This window comes from Dermacentor variabilis, chromosome 4 (genome assembly GCF_050947875.1).
Source record: "Dermacentor variabilis isolate Ectoservices chromosome 4, ASM5094787v1, whole genome shotgun sequence".
NCBI classification, from domain to species: Eukaryota; Metazoa; Arthropoda; class Arachnida; order Ixodida; family Ixodidae; genus Dermacentor; species Dermacentor variabilis.
In genome coordinates, this window is record NC_134571.1 from 63,372,478 (window position 1) to 63,392,770 (window position 20,293).

General features: G+C 45.6%; 1 protein-coding gene and 1 long non-coding RNA gene across 2 annotated transcripts in view; one reads left to right on the forward strand and one right to left on the reverse strand.

The window, feature by feature from the left end:
• LOC142579292 (DNA damage-regulated autophagy modulator protein 2-like) overlaps nucleotides 1-20,293 on the forward strand; it is a 24,928-nt gene continuing 4,635 nt past the window's right edge. Inside the window, exons 1-7 of the mRNA XM_075689340.1 lie at nucleotides 1-411; nucleotides 1,202-1,279; nucleotides 5,524-5,645; nucleotides 7,342-7,496; nucleotides 7,886-8,063; nucleotides 10,865-10,938; nucleotides 14,003-14,119. Coding sequence (XP_075545455.1) covers nucleotides 1,209-1,279; nucleotides 5,524-5,645; nucleotides 7,342-7,496; nucleotides 7,886-8,063; nucleotides 10,865-10,938; nucleotides 14,003-14,119 — 717 coding nt within the window. The 5' untranslated portion in view covers nucleotides 1-411; nucleotides 1,202-1,208. The remainder of the gene's footprint in view (nucleotides 412-1,201; nucleotides 1,280-5,523; nucleotides 5,646-7,341; nucleotides 7,497-7,885; nucleotides 8,064-10,864; nucleotides 10,939-14,002; nucleotides 14,120-20,293) is intronic.
• Nucleotides 7,390-20,293, reverse strand: part of LOC142579293 (uncharacterized) — a 22,722-nt gene continuing 9,818 nt past the window's right edge. The window contains exons 3-4 of the long non-coding RNA XR_012827375.1: nucleotides 20,240-20,288; nucleotides 7,390-7,526 (exon numbers count right to left, since the gene is read on the reverse strand). This is a non-coding gene — a long non-coding RNA (uncharacterized LOC142579293). The remainder of the gene's footprint in view (nucleotides 7,527-20,239; nucleotides 20,289-20,293) is intronic.

The window sequence follows — 20,293 nt, forward strand, 5'->3', positions numbered from 1 at the left end:
TGCTCGTCTATCGCACCCGCAGGACCCGCACGCGAGTGTTTCCTCCTCCTCGCAAACTGCAATCAGCCCCGATTCCCTGATCCTATAATTGCGGTTTCTCCGCTTTGTGTTGCGATATTCGCGATTACTTACGCAATGCTCAACTGACACGAAGGGCCTTGATAAGAAGACGCATTGTTCCAGTTGTGCGCTGATCATTCCAACCGTTTCCAACTTCATTTGGTCGGTCAGGTAACGACGAAGCGCCGATGGATACTTGCATCCTACAGTGATTCAGTGCCCTGCAGTTTTGACTTTCGATTCGCTAGTGCGAGCGGTTTCCTGTCGCCAACTGCCGCATAAACGTTAGATACGACGTGTACTACGTTACCATCGATGCTCTTCACCTCAGTTAATCCCTCAGCGGCGTGGGTAAGTTCAAACGGATTACGCATCACCCGAGCAGAAACAAGGAACGTTGTTGTCGTGCGGGAGTACGTCACTCTTGTCTGCTACGCATATTACAGAGCATTAACCTTATAATGTCACTCAGAAATAAGTACCTGCTAAAATATGTCTGATATGCCTTGAATATGTGCGTCAAAAATTGTGTGAATACACAATTCGCATTCGGGTTTCGTAGCCCGACACGTCAAGGGAATCCATCGATTCGCATCGACTGAACGTTATAAAATCCTGCTATGTGACACCGTTGTAGTCATTTCTCCGAGTGCATACGCCATGAATTTGATTTCTGGACGCGAAAGATTCAATCTCGTACGAGAGGAAACTAACTGGCAATGGTTGAGCGCGAGCATCGCGCACATCTTTTCTGTCATTTTGACGGGAGTCGCGTTTTTCTTGAGCACCTCTGTATTGTTACATGCGCCTGCGAAACGTTGGTCGGTTTTTGTCCAGCACGCGACAAGAGACAAAAGCCGTTGTATTGCATCGCAAACGCAGCACTGTTTTCGTCAGTAGTCAGATACAATTGTGTCTCCCCCGCGGAGCATACATACGGGCCTTTTCGCGGCTCAAATGTCGCTCAACATTTGCGTAAGATACTGGATAAGACCTATCGTTGTACTGCTTCCGTGGAGGGCTAGTTAAATTTTGCTGTGATTTTGATCAGGTGTCGGGAAGGGAGAGAGCGCGGAGGGGGTGGGGGTTGGTCAATGAAGTTGAAGCAGGTGCCGTCTGACACATTTTTTGACGCTCGCAGCACTAAAATGCCCCTGACTCGAGTGGAACTACTCCCTCTGTCGGTCTTCGTTCTATTGCCTGGCACCTTCATAGTTACGTGAGTGTCCTTTATTTATATTTATTTCGCCTGTGAAATGAGGGAACGAAATAACATTAGGGTGCCATATATTAGTGCACAACTGTGTGTTTGCATTGCATTGTCAGATTGATTCATGTTGAGTTGCACAGATTTTTTTTTGTTTGCATTTAGTGCGAAAAGCTTTCTGTCTTGTGGGTCTTGTTTTTTTTTTTTTTTTTCCTGTCGATGGATGCCATGCCCTTTGCCCATACGGTACTGCAGTAAACATAACGGAGTGGGCCTCTTTATTACAAAGCTGTTTAGCACTTCACTCAGGTAACCATGTCTGTGGCAGCACATTCAAAGTCACATGTGTCCATTGCCTTTTTAAATTTCTTTCTGTAAACACATCTTGTTTGCAGTCACAGATCTCGAGATTATGTTTGGCGAAATTCTGTGACAGCCACGCAGTGCTCAGTGCAAAACATTAGACCATATCTACCTCAATTTTATGTTTCATGCTGTGGCATACATACTTTAAAAGACGTTTAAAATTGTCCTTGCACTCATATTTATAGAGTGGGTTGTTAAGCATGTTGCACTTAGTGTTTTCTTTTTTTGTGTCATGAATAAGATAGTAATGCATTGTTTTAATTCAAAAACATCTCACAAATTAGTTTGCTGTCAGGATAAAATGAGGCACAATCATAGTGACTTGCTTGAACTCATAAACTACTCAATGTCACGAAGAGTTAATTATTGATCACCAGCATGTAAACATCTTACGTACACACTGCGCCTGCAAACACGAGATAAACTAGTTGCACGGTGTACTTACAAGGCTTAGCAAGCACTGGCCAACATGGAACCGTACATCAAGCAAGGTATGTCGTCGTCCGCGGGTCGGCCAGATGCCGCTTATGGTTATGCCCCACTAAATCCAAGTGTCCACATTATCTTCTTCGAATAGCACGTAGTATGACCCCGTGTGACAGAAGTGCTGGCCCGGTGCTACTAAGGATCCACAGCAGGGAATAGTTGGTAATGCTTAAGTCGTGAAACGTGAACGTCAGTGGACAATGGAACAGAACATGTGGTGGTACTGGCGGACACAATCTCGTATGCGATGTCAATCACTTGACGAAGGGCGTGGTATGGCCACGTGTAGCGAGGAAGGTGCTTTTCAGAAAAACCCATACTTCGGGAGGGGGTCCAAAATAGCACGAGGGTGCCTGGAGCAAAACGTTTGTCACGGTGTTGCTAGTCATAAAGTTGCTTATGATTGTCTTGGGAAGCAACAAGTCTACTATGAGCTATCTACCACATGTAATCAGCCCATGCAATGGCGTCGCGGGCATATTCACTAGTTGCAGGGGAAGGAAGAAATGTGTCCAAGTAAAGTTGGTTCCTGTCCAAACAAAAGGTAAAAGGGAGAGTATCCAACAGTGTCGTGGCAGGAGGAATGATGAACAAACGTCACGTATGGCAACGCTAAGTCCCAGTCATGGTGGTCAGCCGACACATAATTTGAGAGCATGTCTATTAAGGTGTAATTCAAGTGCTCGGTGAGCCCATTTGTTTGGGGATGGTATGGCGTGGTGATCTTGTGCTGTGTGGAGCAGCAGCATAGGATATCGTTTGTGACTTTCGACGGGAAGGTACGGCCTTGCTCAGTCAGTAATCAACGTGGGGCACTGTGTATTAAAATTACATCACGGAGGAGGAAGTCCACCATGTCTGTAGCAGAGCTGGTCACCAGCGCTTGTGTTATTGCATAGCACGACGTGTAATCGGTAGCAGTGACAGACCATCTGTTTCCAGAAGTAGTTTTAGGAAAGGGCCCAAGAAGGTTCAAACCGACACAGAAGAAGAGCTCAGGTGGGACGTTCAGGGGCCGAAGATATCCAACAGGAAGCGTAGACGGTTTCCGTCACCAATGACAGAGCTCGTAGGCGCTGACATACTGCCGCACTGAGCTGGCTAAGCCAGGACAATAGAAGCGATGGCGCACGCGGTCGTGTGTTCGAGTAACACTAACACCAAAATGGCCAGCAGTTGGGGCATTGCGAAGCTCACGAAGAATGGTGGAGCGCAGGTGTGATAGTATAACTAGGAGAAGATCAAGACCAAGATCAAAAGAAGATCAAGATATAAGGTACCGTCCTTCAGGGTGAACATGCACACAAGGGCATCACGGGGAGAGGATTCCAGGCACTCGATTATTTTCCTTAAGTAGGAATCCTGATGCTGTTTGTTGGCGATGTTAAGCAGCTGGCTCATGGAAAAGACTCAGTTGAGGGAGTCAGTGTGCGAAGAGTCACAATCGGCCAGAGGGTAAAGGGACAAACAGTCTGCATCTCTGTGCAGGCTCCCTGTCTTGTATACCACGGTTTAGGTGTACTCCTGCAGGTGCAGTGTTCATCGAGCGAGTCTGCATGTGGGATCTTTCAAAGAGGCAAGCCAACACAGGGCATGGTGGTCAGAAACTACTGTGAACAGTCGACCAAATAGATAATGGCTAAATTTTCAACTGCCCATACAAGAGCAAGGCACCCATGTTCTGTAACAGTAATTTAGCTCCGATGTAGACAGTAGCCTGCTGGCATAAGCGATGATGCAGTTCACTCCACGTTGACATCGGGCCAAGATGGCGCCTATCCCGTAACCACTCGCATCAGTGCGGGCTTTGGTTTGAGCTGATGGGTCGAAGCAGGCCAAAATAGGAGGTGTTATGAGGAGTGTGGTTAACTCGGAGAAAGCCGCGGCTTGTGCAGGACTCCAGGTAAAAGGTGTGTCATGTTGAAGAAGGCCTGTGAGCGGTTTTGCAATCACTGCAAAATTCTTCACAAACAGGTGAAAATAGGAGCAGAGTGCCACAAAGCTGCAAACATCTTTAGCAGACTTGGGCACAGGAAAGCCTTTCATGGCTTGAATTTTTATGGGTCAGGTTGTACGCTGGCAGCATCCACAATATGGCTACGGGTCGTAATGTGGTGATGGCCAAAATGACGCTTCGATGAATTCAACTAAAGTCCGGCAAGGCGGAACACGTAAAAAATTGCTGAGAGGTGTTCAACATGTGTATCAAACGTAGGCGAAAACACAGTAACGTCTAAATAACACAAGCAAATATACTACTTGAACTCGTGAAGCAGGAAGTCCATCATTTGCTCGAATGTGGCTGGGGCATTATACAGACCGAAAGGCATGACCTTGAACAGGTAAATTCCATTGGGAGTTACAAAAGCCGTTTTCTCTCAGTCAGTTGGGTCCACAGCAATCTACCAATATCCAGATCAAAGGTCGTTAGAAGTAAGCGGCACCATTCAGACAATCAAAGGGATCATCAGTTCATGGTGGAAATGGGTAAGCGCCTTTTTTCAGAAGTTGTTGAGGTGATGATGGTCTACACAAAAGTGCCACGATTCATCCTTCTTTTTAACTAGAACAACACGGGATGCCCACGAACTGGAAGATGGCTCGATAATGTCCTTTGCAAGTATCTTGTTGACTTCCTGCTGCGTGATGCTTCTCTCAGACGCAGACACGTGATAGGTGCGCCGGTGAACAGGGTTGACATCACCTGTGTGTATGCGATGCGTGACAACAGACATCTGGCCCAAAGGCCAATTATCAAAGTCAAAAATATCTCGCTAAAATTTGAGATATGACTAATATGAACCATATTAATAAATCAGCAGTCTTGAAATTGTACAAAGAACACAACTGTGTTTCATTTTTTCTAGTGGTGCGTACCCGATCACTTCCCTTTGCACAGCTAACGCCAAAATAAGTGCTGCCTTGCAAAGGCCTGTGACATTTTTACATTCTGAGAGATGAAGGTTGCAGCAAAATTACATTTTATTTGCGAATGTTGTTTCCTAGTATTTTCTTAAACTATTTCAGACATTCTTTTTGTATGTTACGTTATTGCGCACAAGCAGAATGCTTCTGTAGAACTTGTATTATGGTGGGTTTGGTGGGACGAAATGTGTAGCACTTCAATTTTCCTACTTGATTCATGCACATCTCTTCATAAAAGGGGAAGAATTGGTGTTCACACTTAATGCTACCTCAAAGCAACATCAACATCAAGCACGCCTTGATTTCTATTGACTTGCACATTACTGTAGCCAAAGTAGTGCTCTACATTTATGGCATGTTAGATTCACCATTTCTTCTTCCATATTTCTAATGCCTATATGTAGTAAGTTTGAATGTTTGTTATGTGTTTTCATATTGCTGGAGAATGCCAGCCTGATGTGCTTGTGATAATGCTGCAGATACTTGATCTCGATACTCCTCGGCCATGTGGAAGTTGAGTTCCCATATATCAGCGACACGGGCACATACGCCCCCGAAAGCTGCATATTCAGCCAGCTCCTCAACATCTGCTCTGTCTTGAGTGAGTCAAGCTCATTGTTCATTTCCTCCTTTTGCTGCTAAGGATAGCGCGCATGTTGCACCTTGGAGCTGAAAGCTGCACCTATTGTTAAGCCTTTACAGTTTTTCGCAGATTGGCTGCTGTATTGTGCTTGTGTTGATTAAGCTGGCTGTGTCACATATAAGGTAGCACTACATAAGGTGCCCCATTGTTCACTCGTGCTTCATGGCTTGCGCGAAAATTTCAAGCTATGCATTTTCACCTTGTCGATAGAGGTCTCAGGGATTATTTTGTATACCTGTCTAGAAGACAGACTACTTGAGAAAGAATCATGACAGCTTGCTAAATATAGCATGTAATCATTGCAGTCATTATGCGCGATTTTAGCTCACTAAATGTTTTGTTTTGATCTACCCATGTGCCTTCAATGTACATCATATGAAGGATTAAGTGCGCAGGTTTTGGTCACCTAAATAGAATTCTCATTGGTACACTAAGGGCTGTGTAAGACGTTAATCAAATTTTTACACAGAAATATTTTGTTACACAACCTCACGCACATGTTGTCACTTTCATAATTGTTGATTTGTTGAATAATTGATTTGTCTCAAGATCCTAGGCAAACTCTGAAGTACATGCTTTTTTTTTTTTTCAAATTTATTGTAATGCATGTGAGCTTTTTGTCATTCTTGTTGTTGCTGTGGTGTTAGCTCACATAAAAAAGTAGATAGTGATAGACATTTTCATACAGTTAGCTACTAAGTTAAAGCCCACACTTGTTCTACAACAGTAGATTAACCCCTTAATTACAATGAGAATTTTTTTTTTAATTGGTAAGAAATGTTTTTTTCTTTTAACATGCATTTATGTTGCCTTTTTCTCCCTAAAAATATACCACGAATGCCTATATCAATGTTACTTCTCTTGTAGAAAAAAAATGCAAAAGGCTATTATTTATGTGTCAGAATTACAAAGTAGTGGAACCTTCATCATGATGAGTTAGCCTGTCATCAGCATATAAGGGGCTAAAGCTCTTTTGAGGCCAAGTTCTTTTCTTGGGAAAACTGGTGACCCTTACATCAAGCCTGTTTTTGTGAGTCAAGCCCACAGGTTTTCCTTCCTTTCACCGTTAGTAACAACTGCATGGCCCCTGTAGGCTTTATTTTTAACCACTTGCATTATATATTTTTTGCCTGTGCTCATGATTGTGAATTATATGTAGCGCAGATATTTAGTTTCTTTCTGGCTAAAGCCTTGTCATTCCAGACATAGTTGATGCTCATGTGGCTGCAATGCCAGTTCTGTTTAAGTGTGACTGGCACAAAATGTTAAAAGTAATTCTTCCAAAGTAATTAACAAAAGAAAGGCCCTATGACATGCATATATTAGTTTGCATGTGTTTTCAAGAACCTCAAGTGGTTGAAAGTAACGTAGGGTAGTGCACAACGGCATTTCTCATATGGTACAGTGCAGACCTGGAACATGAAAGCCCATTCTTTTATCTACCTAAAAGTTTGTTGAGGGCATTGTGCAGAAAGTGTCGAACCTAGTCCTGTATAGTTCAATGAACTCGCGCTGAAGAGAGGGATAGCTACACTTATAACTGCATGACTGCTTCAGCAAGGAGTGCTGCTTTGGTCCTTTAGCATTTGTTGTGTTCAGGGAAACTTGAGTCCATGGCATCTTTGCACATAGCATTTTGATTTTGTACCTGCAGTGGCTGCGACAGTGTATGTGCGTTACAAGGAAGTGGAGCAGTACTACAGGGACCATCTGTCCCAGGAGTCGCCTCAGGTTCTTCGGATGAACGCCAGTGGTCTCTGGCTGGGCTGGATGTCGTCGCTGGGTGTATCCATTGTCGCCAACTTTCAGGTGATTATGGTGGCTTCATTGCTTCCTGACCTGTAAAAAGCAGATGCAAAGTAGATCCTTGTATGACTGTGCAGCTTAAACTTCTCTGAATCAAGATAGTACTTTGAGTAAATTGATTGAAGTTCATGATGAAAAACAGTGCAAAGCACCAAAGCATGGGAAAAAAGATAGGAGTGCAGCCAAGTCGGCACCTGTGTTCGTGCTTTTTTCCCATTAACAATCCTATTTCTCTTCTTGCATTTCCGAGTTTTGTGCTGCTCTTACGTCATAGACTTCTGGTAGCCTGAAGGCCATTACTGGTTTTGATTGTGGCAGAGACGGGCTTCTGTTTGCCGTAGTTTAAATTTGTGTAGGAAAAGTCTGTTTCTCAAATGCATGCTTGTGCACAGGAGACGGAGGTGCTGTATGTTCACCTCTGTGGAGCCCTGCTGGCAGTGGGCGGAGGCACAGCATACACGTGGATCAACACGCTGATGAGTTTCCGCATGCACCCGCTGGTGAACACACGCTTCATGGCATGGCTTCGCCTCTTTCTCTCTGTGGTGGCGACAATAGCCTTCATCAGCAGTATCCTTTGTCTGTTTTGCCTCAAAGAAATTATGCAGAAGGAAGATAATGTTGTGCGTCTACGAAGCGTGAAGAAAAGCAGCCAAGGAGAGATGATTACAAAAGTACACGCATGCATGGACCTCTTGAGTTGGGGACCTCTTCAGGTTGGGGAAGAACACCACTTTCCAAGTGTTGATGTCCCGTAATGGCCAAACACCTGGCCGAGAGCATGCTTGTACCTATTTTACCAGTAAGGCACTCGGCGACAGCTCCAGTCTGTTTCCCACAGCCTTGGCAGATGCTTTCTACAGTAAAAGCTCGTTAATTCAAATTCTGCAGGAATGCTACAAAAATTTTAATTAGACAAAATTCGAACTAATGAAAGTCAGAGAAAAAGAATAGCTCGATTAAGGCACGTACATAGTCCAACGTAGCATGAGCGTGCGTGAGCACACTCTGTGTCACATTGGTGAGAACAGCGTCTATAGTTCGAAGCACTGGCGCAGCCAACGTAACTGGATGCGGCCAGTGCGGCCCGAAATGCCCGATGTCAAGATGGCTATTCCTGCTCCATCCGCGTGTTCGTCGCGCCGATGTGTGTGTGCGCAGTGGGCACGGTCTCACACATTGCATTGCTGCTGAAAAAAAAGGTGCCCATGTCGTTTTGCCGACTGTCACAGGCAGCCATCCAAAACGGCACGTGGGTTGGGGATCGTTCTGCGCATGCTCTGAAGAGAACAGCCGGCGGCACGCACTTCGTAGTCTAAAGGGGACGGCATTTTGGCTGGCGCAGCGCAAGCGCCCTAGCGTGACTGGCCACATGCAACGTGCTCCGACCCTTGCCGCAGGAACAAGAGCTGCGTCCTAAAATGCACTCTCAAAACGCATCACAACCTGCTGCGACGTTGGTCTCAGTTGTACTTTCGTAGATGCACCGGCTGCATGCTGCCGAGTTCTACTATATGCATAGGTGCCGTCGAAACACGTATCCCAGTGATACTTTCCTTTGAGTAGTAGCCATGAATATCAAAGGCTATGCTTTTTGGTACTGCAAGTGCCGACAAACGTCACGGCCGCCGTGTTATAGACTACCTGGTGCCGCTTCTCGGCAAAACACCTCGTAGATAAAGAGCAAAGCTTCCAAGATGTAACAAGAAAAAAACGAAAGAAAAAAATGACAGTTTCGCCTGAAAGATGCATCGATTGCGACAGCAAATTAGTAGACAGCGGTATGAAGTAGAGATAGTACTTTTATCCACTGTATCAACTTGTAAACATTCGCTTGCGATAACTAAAATACTAACCATGGTGTCAGCGCGCACAGCAAACATGAACACATCACACCCGATGACTATGGACACTTACTGTCAAAACACTGCCGTGAGGAAACGCAGCAACAGCAGCGAGCAAATTGACATTCGTGCTGTCTATCGCTTCTACGCAAAGTGAGCGCCGGGAACACAAAGCACGCACAAAGCTACGAGCCGCCGACGCAACTAGACTCAGCCCCTAATGCAGATCGCTCTCAAGATACGGCTGCGCGCCCACGTGCAACCGCAACATGCGCAGTTGCAACCAGAGAGAATGTGCGCTCCTGGCACCTAGCAACGTTGGGTGCCTCGCGCGCGAGAGAAGACGGCGTGTTCGCATGCATCCCTTTCGTGCAGGCGAGATTGAGCCATGATCATCGGCTCAAGTAACCCCTCTTGTTACAAGATGAACTTCCACCAACTAGCCCAACTTGCCGCTCTACTCGGCTCCCCTCACATGCTTTCACTCACACATACAGCGTAGGGTGCGCGGCGACGGTGTTATCGCCCTTGGACTTTATACGGAACCTCGCAGTGACACCAACACCCACGCCAACGGCAAAATGTGCTTGGAGTGTCCATACAATTGCTATCGCAATAAACAAATAAATAAATTGATAAATAAAAACAGGCAGTGCCGCGTCCGTGTTTTTATCTGGAAGGTCTTGAGAGAGGGAGAGAACCGGTCTGCAACAGACGGCCGCAGATGGAAAGAGCAAAGCTGTGCGGCGACGATCGTCGGCAGTGTGCTCCTGCGCACTAGCACTCTCCCCATCCACGGTGGCATGGAGTTCGAATTATCGGTGGCGGTGCGGATTTCAGTGCGAGTTAGCAGGATGCATTACATATTGCTTTCAATACATTGTTGGACGAACTGCGGCGGCTACTTCGAATTATCCTAAATGTTAAATTAACAAGTTGTGAATTAACGAGCTCTTACTGTACTGAGGTTGTCTGTCGTTGGACAAGGCCACGAATATAAAATCTCTATAGGGCCCCTGTCAATTTGAGAAACCGTGAAAGCAACCCAGCTGCAGGCCGGGGGATATCTTTACCGATTATAAAGAAATGGTGGGTTTCTGAGGACGTCGCGATTCGAACCCATACGAAGCAGGTGCTCAATCAACAGGCTACTCACTGTGGTCCAGTGCACTCTATATATGCCGAGCGTAAACTGAAGGAATTTGTGACTTTGGCAGTCATGATACGGATGTTGCTAGATCATGTGATGTGCACAGTACACTGCATAAATATTGACTGACGCCCTTTATAAACAACGCAAAACAATAGCTACACATCTTGACTGCCTAGAAGCTGTTTGGATAGTGCTGCTAGCAGAGGCTATCACCTCATTCTAGAATGCAGTTAAGCAGTTTTTCAAAACCATACTGTGCTTTTGTCTACTTCAATGAGGAAACTGCTGGCTGCTTCTCCCCCATGCTCGCTTTCTATTTTTTTCCTGCTTTCTTTTTGTTTGCGTTGTAAACCTCCTTGACTCGACCATTTCAGCCGCCATTACAGCACCCATGTCGATTTCCAGATTTCACGGAAAGGACAAAACGAAATGGAAGCCTGAAGATGGGGTTTGTTCTGATCTCGATTATTTTTCTTAATTGACATTATCTTATATGTTTGGTAACAAGTTTTTAATATAATTGCATGCTTAATATCCTTGCTGGAGCACAGCAGGTATTACAGCATGGGACAAAGAAGCTTTTCCAAAACATTTCTCATTGTACAAGCGGTGTCTGTGCACAACAGTAATGTTCATCGGTGTTGCTACTGTCACACCAAAGTATAAAAGAAAAGGCAAATGATGAAAGAAACAAAAGTATGAACAGCATAAAATTGAAAGCACTTTTGTACTTCCATAGACTATATTTTCAGTCTGTTGCTTTTGGTCTCACTGTATTTTTTGGCGTGCATAGGCTGACTTCAGTAGTGGAAGTATATGAGGAAACAAAAGCAAACCATTAATGATTGGTCATACTTTCTACCTTTGTTGTTTTCACATCATAAGCTAGCCATAAACTGTGCTGACAGACTGTCTGGCAGATGCACTATGGCATTGTTTTCGTGGGCAGTTAAAGGGCCTCTCACCAGGCCACATAGAGAATTTCGGTTATACGCTGGAAGCTGTTGCGTGTCCTCTAGGGAGTGTTCTGCCCCCCAAATTTTTCAAATCTGTTCATTAATAGCCGCGATAGAAATATTTCAGTACTGTGTACCCATGATTTCAGGAGGTGAGCGCCACTACTGAAAGAGACACTCTCTCCACTTGCCCCGTCTAGCATCTGCAAGTGAAAATACTTCCCTGCGTTCTCCGATACCGGAGCTCGAGGATTGCATGACACACACATCACGGGCCCCGCCTTCGTTTCTTTTTCTCCTTGCTTTTTTGCAGCACGGTACACTTTTGCTGACGGCGTCGCGCGCAAGCTGTTGCGATTGTCTTGTTTCGCGCAGCACATGATTTTGCACGCTGTCCACGGGGACACCTGACTAGCAGTATAAGTCAGCGCTAAACAAATACTGAGCAGATCAAGCATATGATCGCACACTGGAACACGGTAGAAAATGACATACTTTCGTTATCTTCACATGCGACTGCATAACGTGGGAACAAGCAGACGAAATTTAAATACATCTCTCTTGCTGCGGTGCGAAGTAAAACAAGAACACGCAGACATTCGATTTGTGTCTTTTATTTTTTCTCTAAACAGTGATTAGTCTATTGAACTAACAGATTATACAAATAGCAGATGTTGCCTTGAATAATTCTCGAAGTCACATGTCACTGCGAGCGACGTCACAGCACAAACGCAACTGCATAGGCGCACTAGCACGTATGCATCACCCTCCAGCTTGGAGCGCAGCACTCGCGAGCCGAAGGGCAAATGGTGCCCGGTTTGCAATTTCAGCTCTTTCCGCAGCATGTAGCGATGCAATACATAGCAGACTCGATCATTAGCACGCATTGTATGCACTGCACTTGTCAGCTCAAAATGGCTAGACCTGGTGAGGGGCCCTTTAAGTTAATATTAAGTTTTTTGCAGTTTCTTCACTTTATATTAATGAAAATTCCAGTGCTGTATCTGCAAACAACTTCATTCTTGCAAAGAATCTAAAATTTGCTAAAAAGTTTCTCCTGAATGCAATTGTCAGAGCCAGCTTTTAAAATAGCATATTCCTATAGTGGCATAGCCATTTCACAAAGTTTATTATCAGCAAACAGTTTCACAATTTTAACACTACAATGTTATAAAAAGAATAAAGAAAACAAATGAAGCTTGTAAGGGAAGCCGTTTACATACAGTACAGTGGAACTTCGATATTATCAAGTAAATTTAATGTTTTTTTTTTGCCAGTATTGGTATGTAATGATATTATGCTTATAATGAATATCAGATATAGCAAAGATACTTTCGTGTCGGACAATACATAGTTGTAACAAAAGTCATAAATTGATGACTCGTTGGTACATTCCTGTTATGTACGTTTTCCTGGCGCCAACTTTCGCAATAGAGAACTCAAAAAATGACCCAATAGAGTTACGCTCATTTTTTACGGGTTCATACATTCCCGGAAAACACGCTTATTCCGCACCAACGTCTAGTACATCACCAAACTGCAATCCTATGATAAGTTTTCCAGCTGCCAGATCCCATGTAAAAAAGAAAATGTGTGAGGCGCGCACAATTGAGAACAGTATATAGCTGCATGCTGCAGCAGCTTCACCGCAATACCCACCCGCCCATCTCACATGAAAATGCCGGCGTGCACTCAGTTTCTCATGCCAGTACCAGAAAATCTTCACCAGGGTCGTTGCACGCAGTAGTCACAGCTATCACCACCAATCCTATTGCGATAAACATCTTGCCTATCGGTTTCACAGTGCGTGGTGCTGTCCAAAGTGTAGCGCACCCTTTTAACACGCGATAACCCAAACTCGCCATCATTCCCTGCTGCAGACTGCGATTGTATATGTTTTCTGGCCGTTAGTTCCCATGTGAACAAGAAAGGGCGCGAGGCGTGCGCGATCGGGAACGGTATATAGTCGCCCATCTCACGTGAAAACGACGGCGCGCACAGTTATTTCAGTACCAGCAAATCTCTGCCCCGGTCGTTGCACGCCGCATTTACCTCTCTGTTTTACAGCGTGTGGTGCACATAGTGCCATTGGTAGTGTACTGCACGCTTTAAGTTAACGATAATCCAAACACGCCACCATTCCGTGCTGCAGGCGGTGCGATGTGGGCATCACGTTTCACTTCGATGGCATCTGGCGTCAACCACCAGCTCGATTTTGTTTCGATTTCCCATCATCTTATCAAAACACCACGCAATAGGAAAACAACAGAATGCGTCTCCGGCCGCCGGAGCACCACCAGCTCTGCAGCGAACCTCGCAACGCTTTGCATTACGTAGATGCCAACATTATTTGAGTCCGTCAAATTTTTTTAGTTACTTCGGATCGTTGGCTTTCCCGGTTAGTATGTTTTTTCTCAAGGTTTTTTTCCAAAACTTATGAACGAGGTTCTGTTGTATATCAACAAAGAATAGCAATAAGGCCATGGCTGTATATTGTTTCTTTGTTTCTGGATGTATGAAAACGAACCAGTGCTCTTTCCCCTTTCCCAAATGCAGGGTTACCACCTTCACGTGGCAAGCACGGCATCCGAGTGGGTCTTGGTGTTTGCGGTGGACCTGTACCTGCTCACATTTGTCAAGGAGCTGCGCCAAATCTGCCTCAGCTCCCCTAAGGTGCATAGCTCGTGGCAGCAGCGGCACAGAGCGCATGCCCTGTTTCCCTGGGTCATTTGTGCTGAGCGCAAGCAGTCCAAGAAGCAGTGCTCGGTCACCAGAAGTACACTGTATTGAATTTAGTTTTGGCAGAACTGGGAACGGTAAATTCAGGTTCTTGCCCCCCGAAGCTCCACTTCTCTTTTCATAGAAAGGACTGAGGCAAGTCCGCTATATAAGGTGAACAAACTTTATATTGGGGCAAATAGCGTACAACAGAGGGCAATGCACAATCTGCCTGGTGGCAAGCAATCTAGAGTAACCCCCATGGATCTAGTCCACGTGTACAGTATACGAGGCTTCCTCAGCTCGTCCGCGACAGGAAAGAACCTCTCACTTAGTCCGATGGCCACCTAAATATGCAAAAACTTAGTGTGATCTGGCAACCTGCGAGAGTGACGTAATTTATTCAGTTCTTCATTGGTCTCTTCTCACATCGCTCTCTCTACCTGACATCAAGCATCAGCTTCGCCATTGGCTAGGTCTGTCATTGTATCACTATAGTATTCTTGTGGTGCAGTACTGTAAGTGAGACGGGTCTCATGAAATATGTGCCTTTGATCGATACAGTGCTGGAAAAAAAGTAAACAGACAATGGGCGCTGGCACCAAATCTCATAGGGACCATTGACAACAGCTGGTGAATTATTGTTTTGTCACTGGACTGTCTTTCCTGTCTCGCCTTTCTTTTTTTGCACCAATAGTTCTTATGAGCTGTTGCCTGCCACTCATATAATTCAGTTGCAGTTTTTCTAATGTGCAAGGGTGCTTTTCCGCACTGCACATTTGCCCAGTGAACAGCAAACTTACAGAGGACAGGCAGCAGTGGTCATCTTTCAAACGAAGGCAGAGTGCACATGCAGGGACCTTGTCTCTTGGGCGTGGTTTCACCGCAAGAGCCACCTGCACACTTTTCATGTCGTAATACATAAAAGCAAACTGCTCTGTGCTTGTACACGCTGTTTGCAAAAACGAATATGCCACCATTGGTTGGCAAAACTGCCTCACATAAAAGCTAGGTTTACAATTATGAAAGGAGTCTATTGGTGTCCATCCACTATCACCATGTCGAAGTATAGCTAGGATGGGGTTCACTACCCGCCGTGGTTGCTCAGTGGCTATGGTGTTGGGCTGCTGAGCACGAGGTCGCGGGATCGAATCCCGGCCACGGCGGCCGCATTTCGATGGGGGCGAAATGCGAAAACACCCGTGTGCTTAGATTTAGGTGCACGTTAAAGAACCCCAGGTGGTCAAAATTTCCGGAGTCCTCCACTACGGCGTGCCTCATAATCAGAAAGTGGTTTTGGCACGTAAAACCCCAAATATTATTATTATTGGGGTTCACTGGCTCAAAATTATGTGTGCTAAGCAGTGAACAAGCATTTTGAGGACTTCGTGACTTTCTTTCTTTCTTTCCCTCTTCTTTTTTTTTTTTCCAACTCGTGCACTTAGATGGGCCATTTCTTTCTAAACACGTGGTATGTTCACCTACTGAAGGTGTGTAGGTGTAATCCCTATTTTCCCCACTCTTGCCGTTCTTGCTTGCTTCTCAATGATTCGCTTCATTTAATCAATTTATTTATTGAAAGAGCAGCCTAATTTATTAGTTGTTCAGAAATGAGGAGCCGTAATATTCTGATACAGCTTTTGTTAGGAAAAAAATGTGTCGCATGAATTTTCCAGTCAGTGTTCATTAGAGAGAGAGAGAGAGTGCACGTTAATGAGAACAAGCAGTTTAGTCGACTGGGCCTAGGCCTCCCACGACAGGATGTCAAGGTCTTGCCTCTTCGCCGCTTCGTAGACCTGCTGGGTAGCCCAGAGTTGTTCGTCGAGATGGGAGCTGCGCAGGGCAGCGTGCCATCTTGACGAGGGGGTCACAGGATTAAGAACTTAACTGCAACAGAACCGCACAGGATTAAGGTCTGGTTATTCATGTTTGCACTCCCGTAGCATGTGGGGGAGTGTTGCTGATTGAGTTTTACAGATCTTGCACGTGTGGCTTGTGTAGATGTCGGGGCATATGATGTGATAGCGTGTGAGGGAGGGGTATGTATTGGTCTGTAATAGGTGAAGGGTGGTTGCCTGTGCTCTGTTTAAATTGCAGTGAGGGGTGGGGAAGGTTCTTCTTTCAAGGTAAAATGACTTCACAAGGTTGTTGTATCTTGTAAGGCGGTTGCATCCTGTGGGTGCACCTGCACCGTCTCCGGCACGGTTGACTGGTCCTTGTGCTATGGAGTGTGTAACCTTGTTGAGGTTGGTGAGGTGCGAGTGGACACCACCGGCATGTGCTGGGATCCAGACAAGGGGGATTTGATTTTCAGACGAATGTGGGGCTTGTTCTAAGATAAGGAGTGATTGCTGAGAAATACAACCCTTGATGTAGTTGTTGATTGCTGTGTGAGAATCGCGTGTGGCAGGCTGGGTCAAGAGTGGCCAGGGCGATGGCCACTTCCTCGGCAGTCTCGGCATTTTAGGTAATGGTGCTGGCAGCATGTCGGAGCAAGCCACCTGCTGTGGTAACCACCGCAAAGCGACGTCCATCTTGGTATTCAGCTGTGTCACAAAGGTGACGCCGACAGTGTTGGCATAAGCTTTGATGAGGGAGGTAGCTCGTGCCTTCTTGCGTTCTTTGTTGTGGTCTAGGTGCATGTTCTTGGGAATAGGGTCGGCGTGTATGCATTGCTGAATGTCACGTGGTATTGGGTGTTTGTCTCCATGTTGGCGGTGGCAGGTGATATCAAGCTTGGTTAGAATGCTGCGGCCCGTTTCCGTGAGGGTAAGCCACTCCAGTTGGGATGGACGTTGCGCTTCGAATAACTCGTCTAGGGTGTTGTGGATACCTAATTGTAGTAGGAGTTCCATGCTGGTGTAGTTGGGTAGTCCTAAGGCCTGCTTATAGGCTCCTATGATGATGATGTCCAGTTTAGTCTTTTCAGCTTTGTATCAGTCGAGAAAGGGCAAAATGTGAGTAATCTCACAGATGATAAAAGATTAATAAAGGGAAGTGAGACATCCACCCCATCGTATCAATTGCTACAAATGAAACCCATACGGGTTCCTTGAAAGAAAAGCCTTGCAGTTGAGGAAAAATTCGTCCTGGTCCAGGACTTGAACCCGGGACCACCGCCATTCCGGGGCAGCCGCTCTACCATCTGAGCTAACCAGGCGGCAGGGCGAAGTCGAATTTATCGACAACTCAAAGCCACAGCAAGTGTTTGACGTAATAGTTCTGCGGAAACCTGCAAGGTGGAGGGAAGTAATCAATAAAGGGAAATGAGACATCCACCCCATCGTAGCGATTGCTACAAAGGAGACCCGTACGGGTTCCTCGAAAGAAAAGCCTCGCAGTTGAGGAAAAATTCATCCTGGTCTGGGACTCGAACCCGAAACCACCGCCTTTCCAGGGCTGCCGCTCAGATAAAAGATTGGACAAGGCTGATGAGGCTTTTTTCCTTCATACCCCCTTGTCGGTTCAACACTTGTTTCAGCAGTCTGGATGTATAAACGCCAATACCAGGAAATCGAACTCCACCTGAGGGATGGCAGACCCATACCCGTGGTTCCTAGCATCCGTGTTCTTGGTATGACCATAGAAGCCAATGGAGCCAACTCAACGGCTATCTCCAAGATCCTTCGGCAGACCACTAATACATTCAGTGTTCATGAGAAAATATTTTTTAGCATGAACGTGTGTGACTGATCCTTCCTTTCATTTGTTTCATCAGCATGTACTACTGTATATCGCTAATGTATTTATTCTTTTAAAGAAATTCAGGAGTTTGTCTATTTTATCATTTTACAATTCAAATTGAATTGGAGATGAGGTATACCTTTCGTCATTATGTGCACACTTTGGTCTCTGCCAGTGGCATTTGAAATGGGCATCACCGTATTACTCGAATCTAACATGCACCTTTTTTCCGATAACACAGGTCCAAAAATTGCATGCATGATAGAATCGAGTACGACCCTAAATCCACGGTACCATATCGCCATTGGCATTCGAAAAATGGCCACCTCGTACGCGCTTCTAGCCTAGCTGCCGTACCTTCCTCCATGTGCATACCTCCATGTTGTATGCGTAACCAGGCGCTGGTGTAACGTAGTCTACCATCTGTCTTCCCATTTTCTGTGCTTATTCAATCAGCATGGAAGTGCTGACTGCGAAGTAACGCCGAGTCCACCATGATGCCACATTTAAAAGGAAAGTTATGTGCGCAGAGATGGATGGAAATCGGGCCGCCCATCATGGGCTTTCAGAGTTCCCGAAACTTGCTTGCGGGACTGGCGCAAACAGAAGGAAAATATTTTCAACAGCAAAGCAACAAGGAAGGGTTTTAGTGGACCGAAGCAGGGCTGCTTCATTGAAATAGAAGGGCTGCTCATGGAATACGTGCAAGAGCAGTGAGTGGCACAGTGGCCTGTGACGACCGATCTGCTCAAAGTACGGGCGATGCAGTTAGCCCTACAGAAAGGGCTAATGTGGAGTGACTTCAAAGAGAGCAGGTGCTGGCTGTCAAATTTCGTGAAAAGAAAAGGTTTTTCTCTTCGAAGGTGGACAGGGATATGCCAAAAATTGCCCCAAGAATATGAAGAGAAATTGCACAGTTTTCAGCGGTATGTTTTGAAGTTGCACCGTAGAAACAGCTACCACTTCGAACAGATTGGAAATGCCGATCAGACGCCACTCTACTTTGACATGCCTGCCACCACAACCGTTGAAAAGAAGGGGGCGAAGCAAGCGTGCGCTTTTTCTTCCAGCTACAAAAAAACTAGTCACCGCAATGCTTTGTTGCACTGCGGACAGGCACAAGCTGCCCTCGTATTTCCAGACGAAAGGCGCTCCCGAATGGAATCGTGTTTCTGAGTGGCGTGATTGTGCGAACAAATGAAAAAGGTTGGATGACCACGGACTTGGTTGCTGACTGGATTGATAACGTTTGGCGGAAGAGACCTGGCGGCAGTTTAGGTTTGCACGGGATGCTTGTGCTTGGCGCATTCAGATACCACCTTGACCAGCACATCAAGGACAAGCTGGCTGCAGGCAATACCGACCTTGTCGTAATACCTGACGGCATGACATCGTAGCTCCAGCTGCTCGATGTTTGTTTGAACAAGCCAGTGAAAGATAGAATTCGGGCGCTCTACACCGACTGACTTGTCAGTGGCTGCCACGAATTCACGCCCACCAATAATAAATGAAGCGTGCCTCACTGCAGGACTTTGCTGGATGGGTGAAAGATGCATGGTGCATGATCCCGTTTGCCATGGTCAACAAGGCCTTTAAAAAGTGTGGGATTTCGAATGCCATGGATGGCACCGAGGATGAAATGCTTTGTTCTGTTAATAACAATAAGGAGTTGTCTGATAGCGACGACGAGTGATATCTATTGCCCCACGCAACTCGTACCGGCGCAGTGAAAATCTTGGTGGCAAGGTACGCCGCTTCTATTTGTGTTTTTATTCATTGCAACTTCAGTGTATTGGGAATAAATCTGTCTTTTCCAAGTGAGAGAAAATAGTATTTTTATATGAAAGCACGAGGTGCGCTGTATTGTACTTTTTTTTTAGTCATGGAAAACTGGTGTGCATTATAATCAAAGGCGCATTAGAATCGATTAAGTACGGTACTGTCAAACAGAAGTGACATGTTTTCCATTATGACAGGTGCCCAACTCCTTCCCACTGTAGTCATTGGAATCGGATGAATATCTATATGCGTCAGTGTTAATGGTGCTTATGGCTGATATGCATGCAATCCAGCAGTAGCTGCTTGTGTTAGGACATAGCACACCATTTCAGGGGCAGTCATTTGGAATTATGTATCCCGCCATTATTGTCAGGGAAGTTAGCAGGCAGTTGTAAACAAGATCTGGCATGTACATGTCTGGAAATCTTGTGTCCAGTTCACGTGTGCACAAGTGGCACTTGCTACCCAAAGTTACATAAGCACTGCTTCTCATTAGCTATCAGAGTGGTGCAGTAACTGTTAAGTTTAGCCTGTGATTGGAGAAGATATTAGATGAGCAGTGCTGAAAGTTGAGAAATAAAATGAAAATCTCATTTTGCAGTCTCTTGTTACCTCAGTGTGGTGCTGTCTTCCAGGCTGCAAATCCCTCTGCTGTGTCTTTCTGTA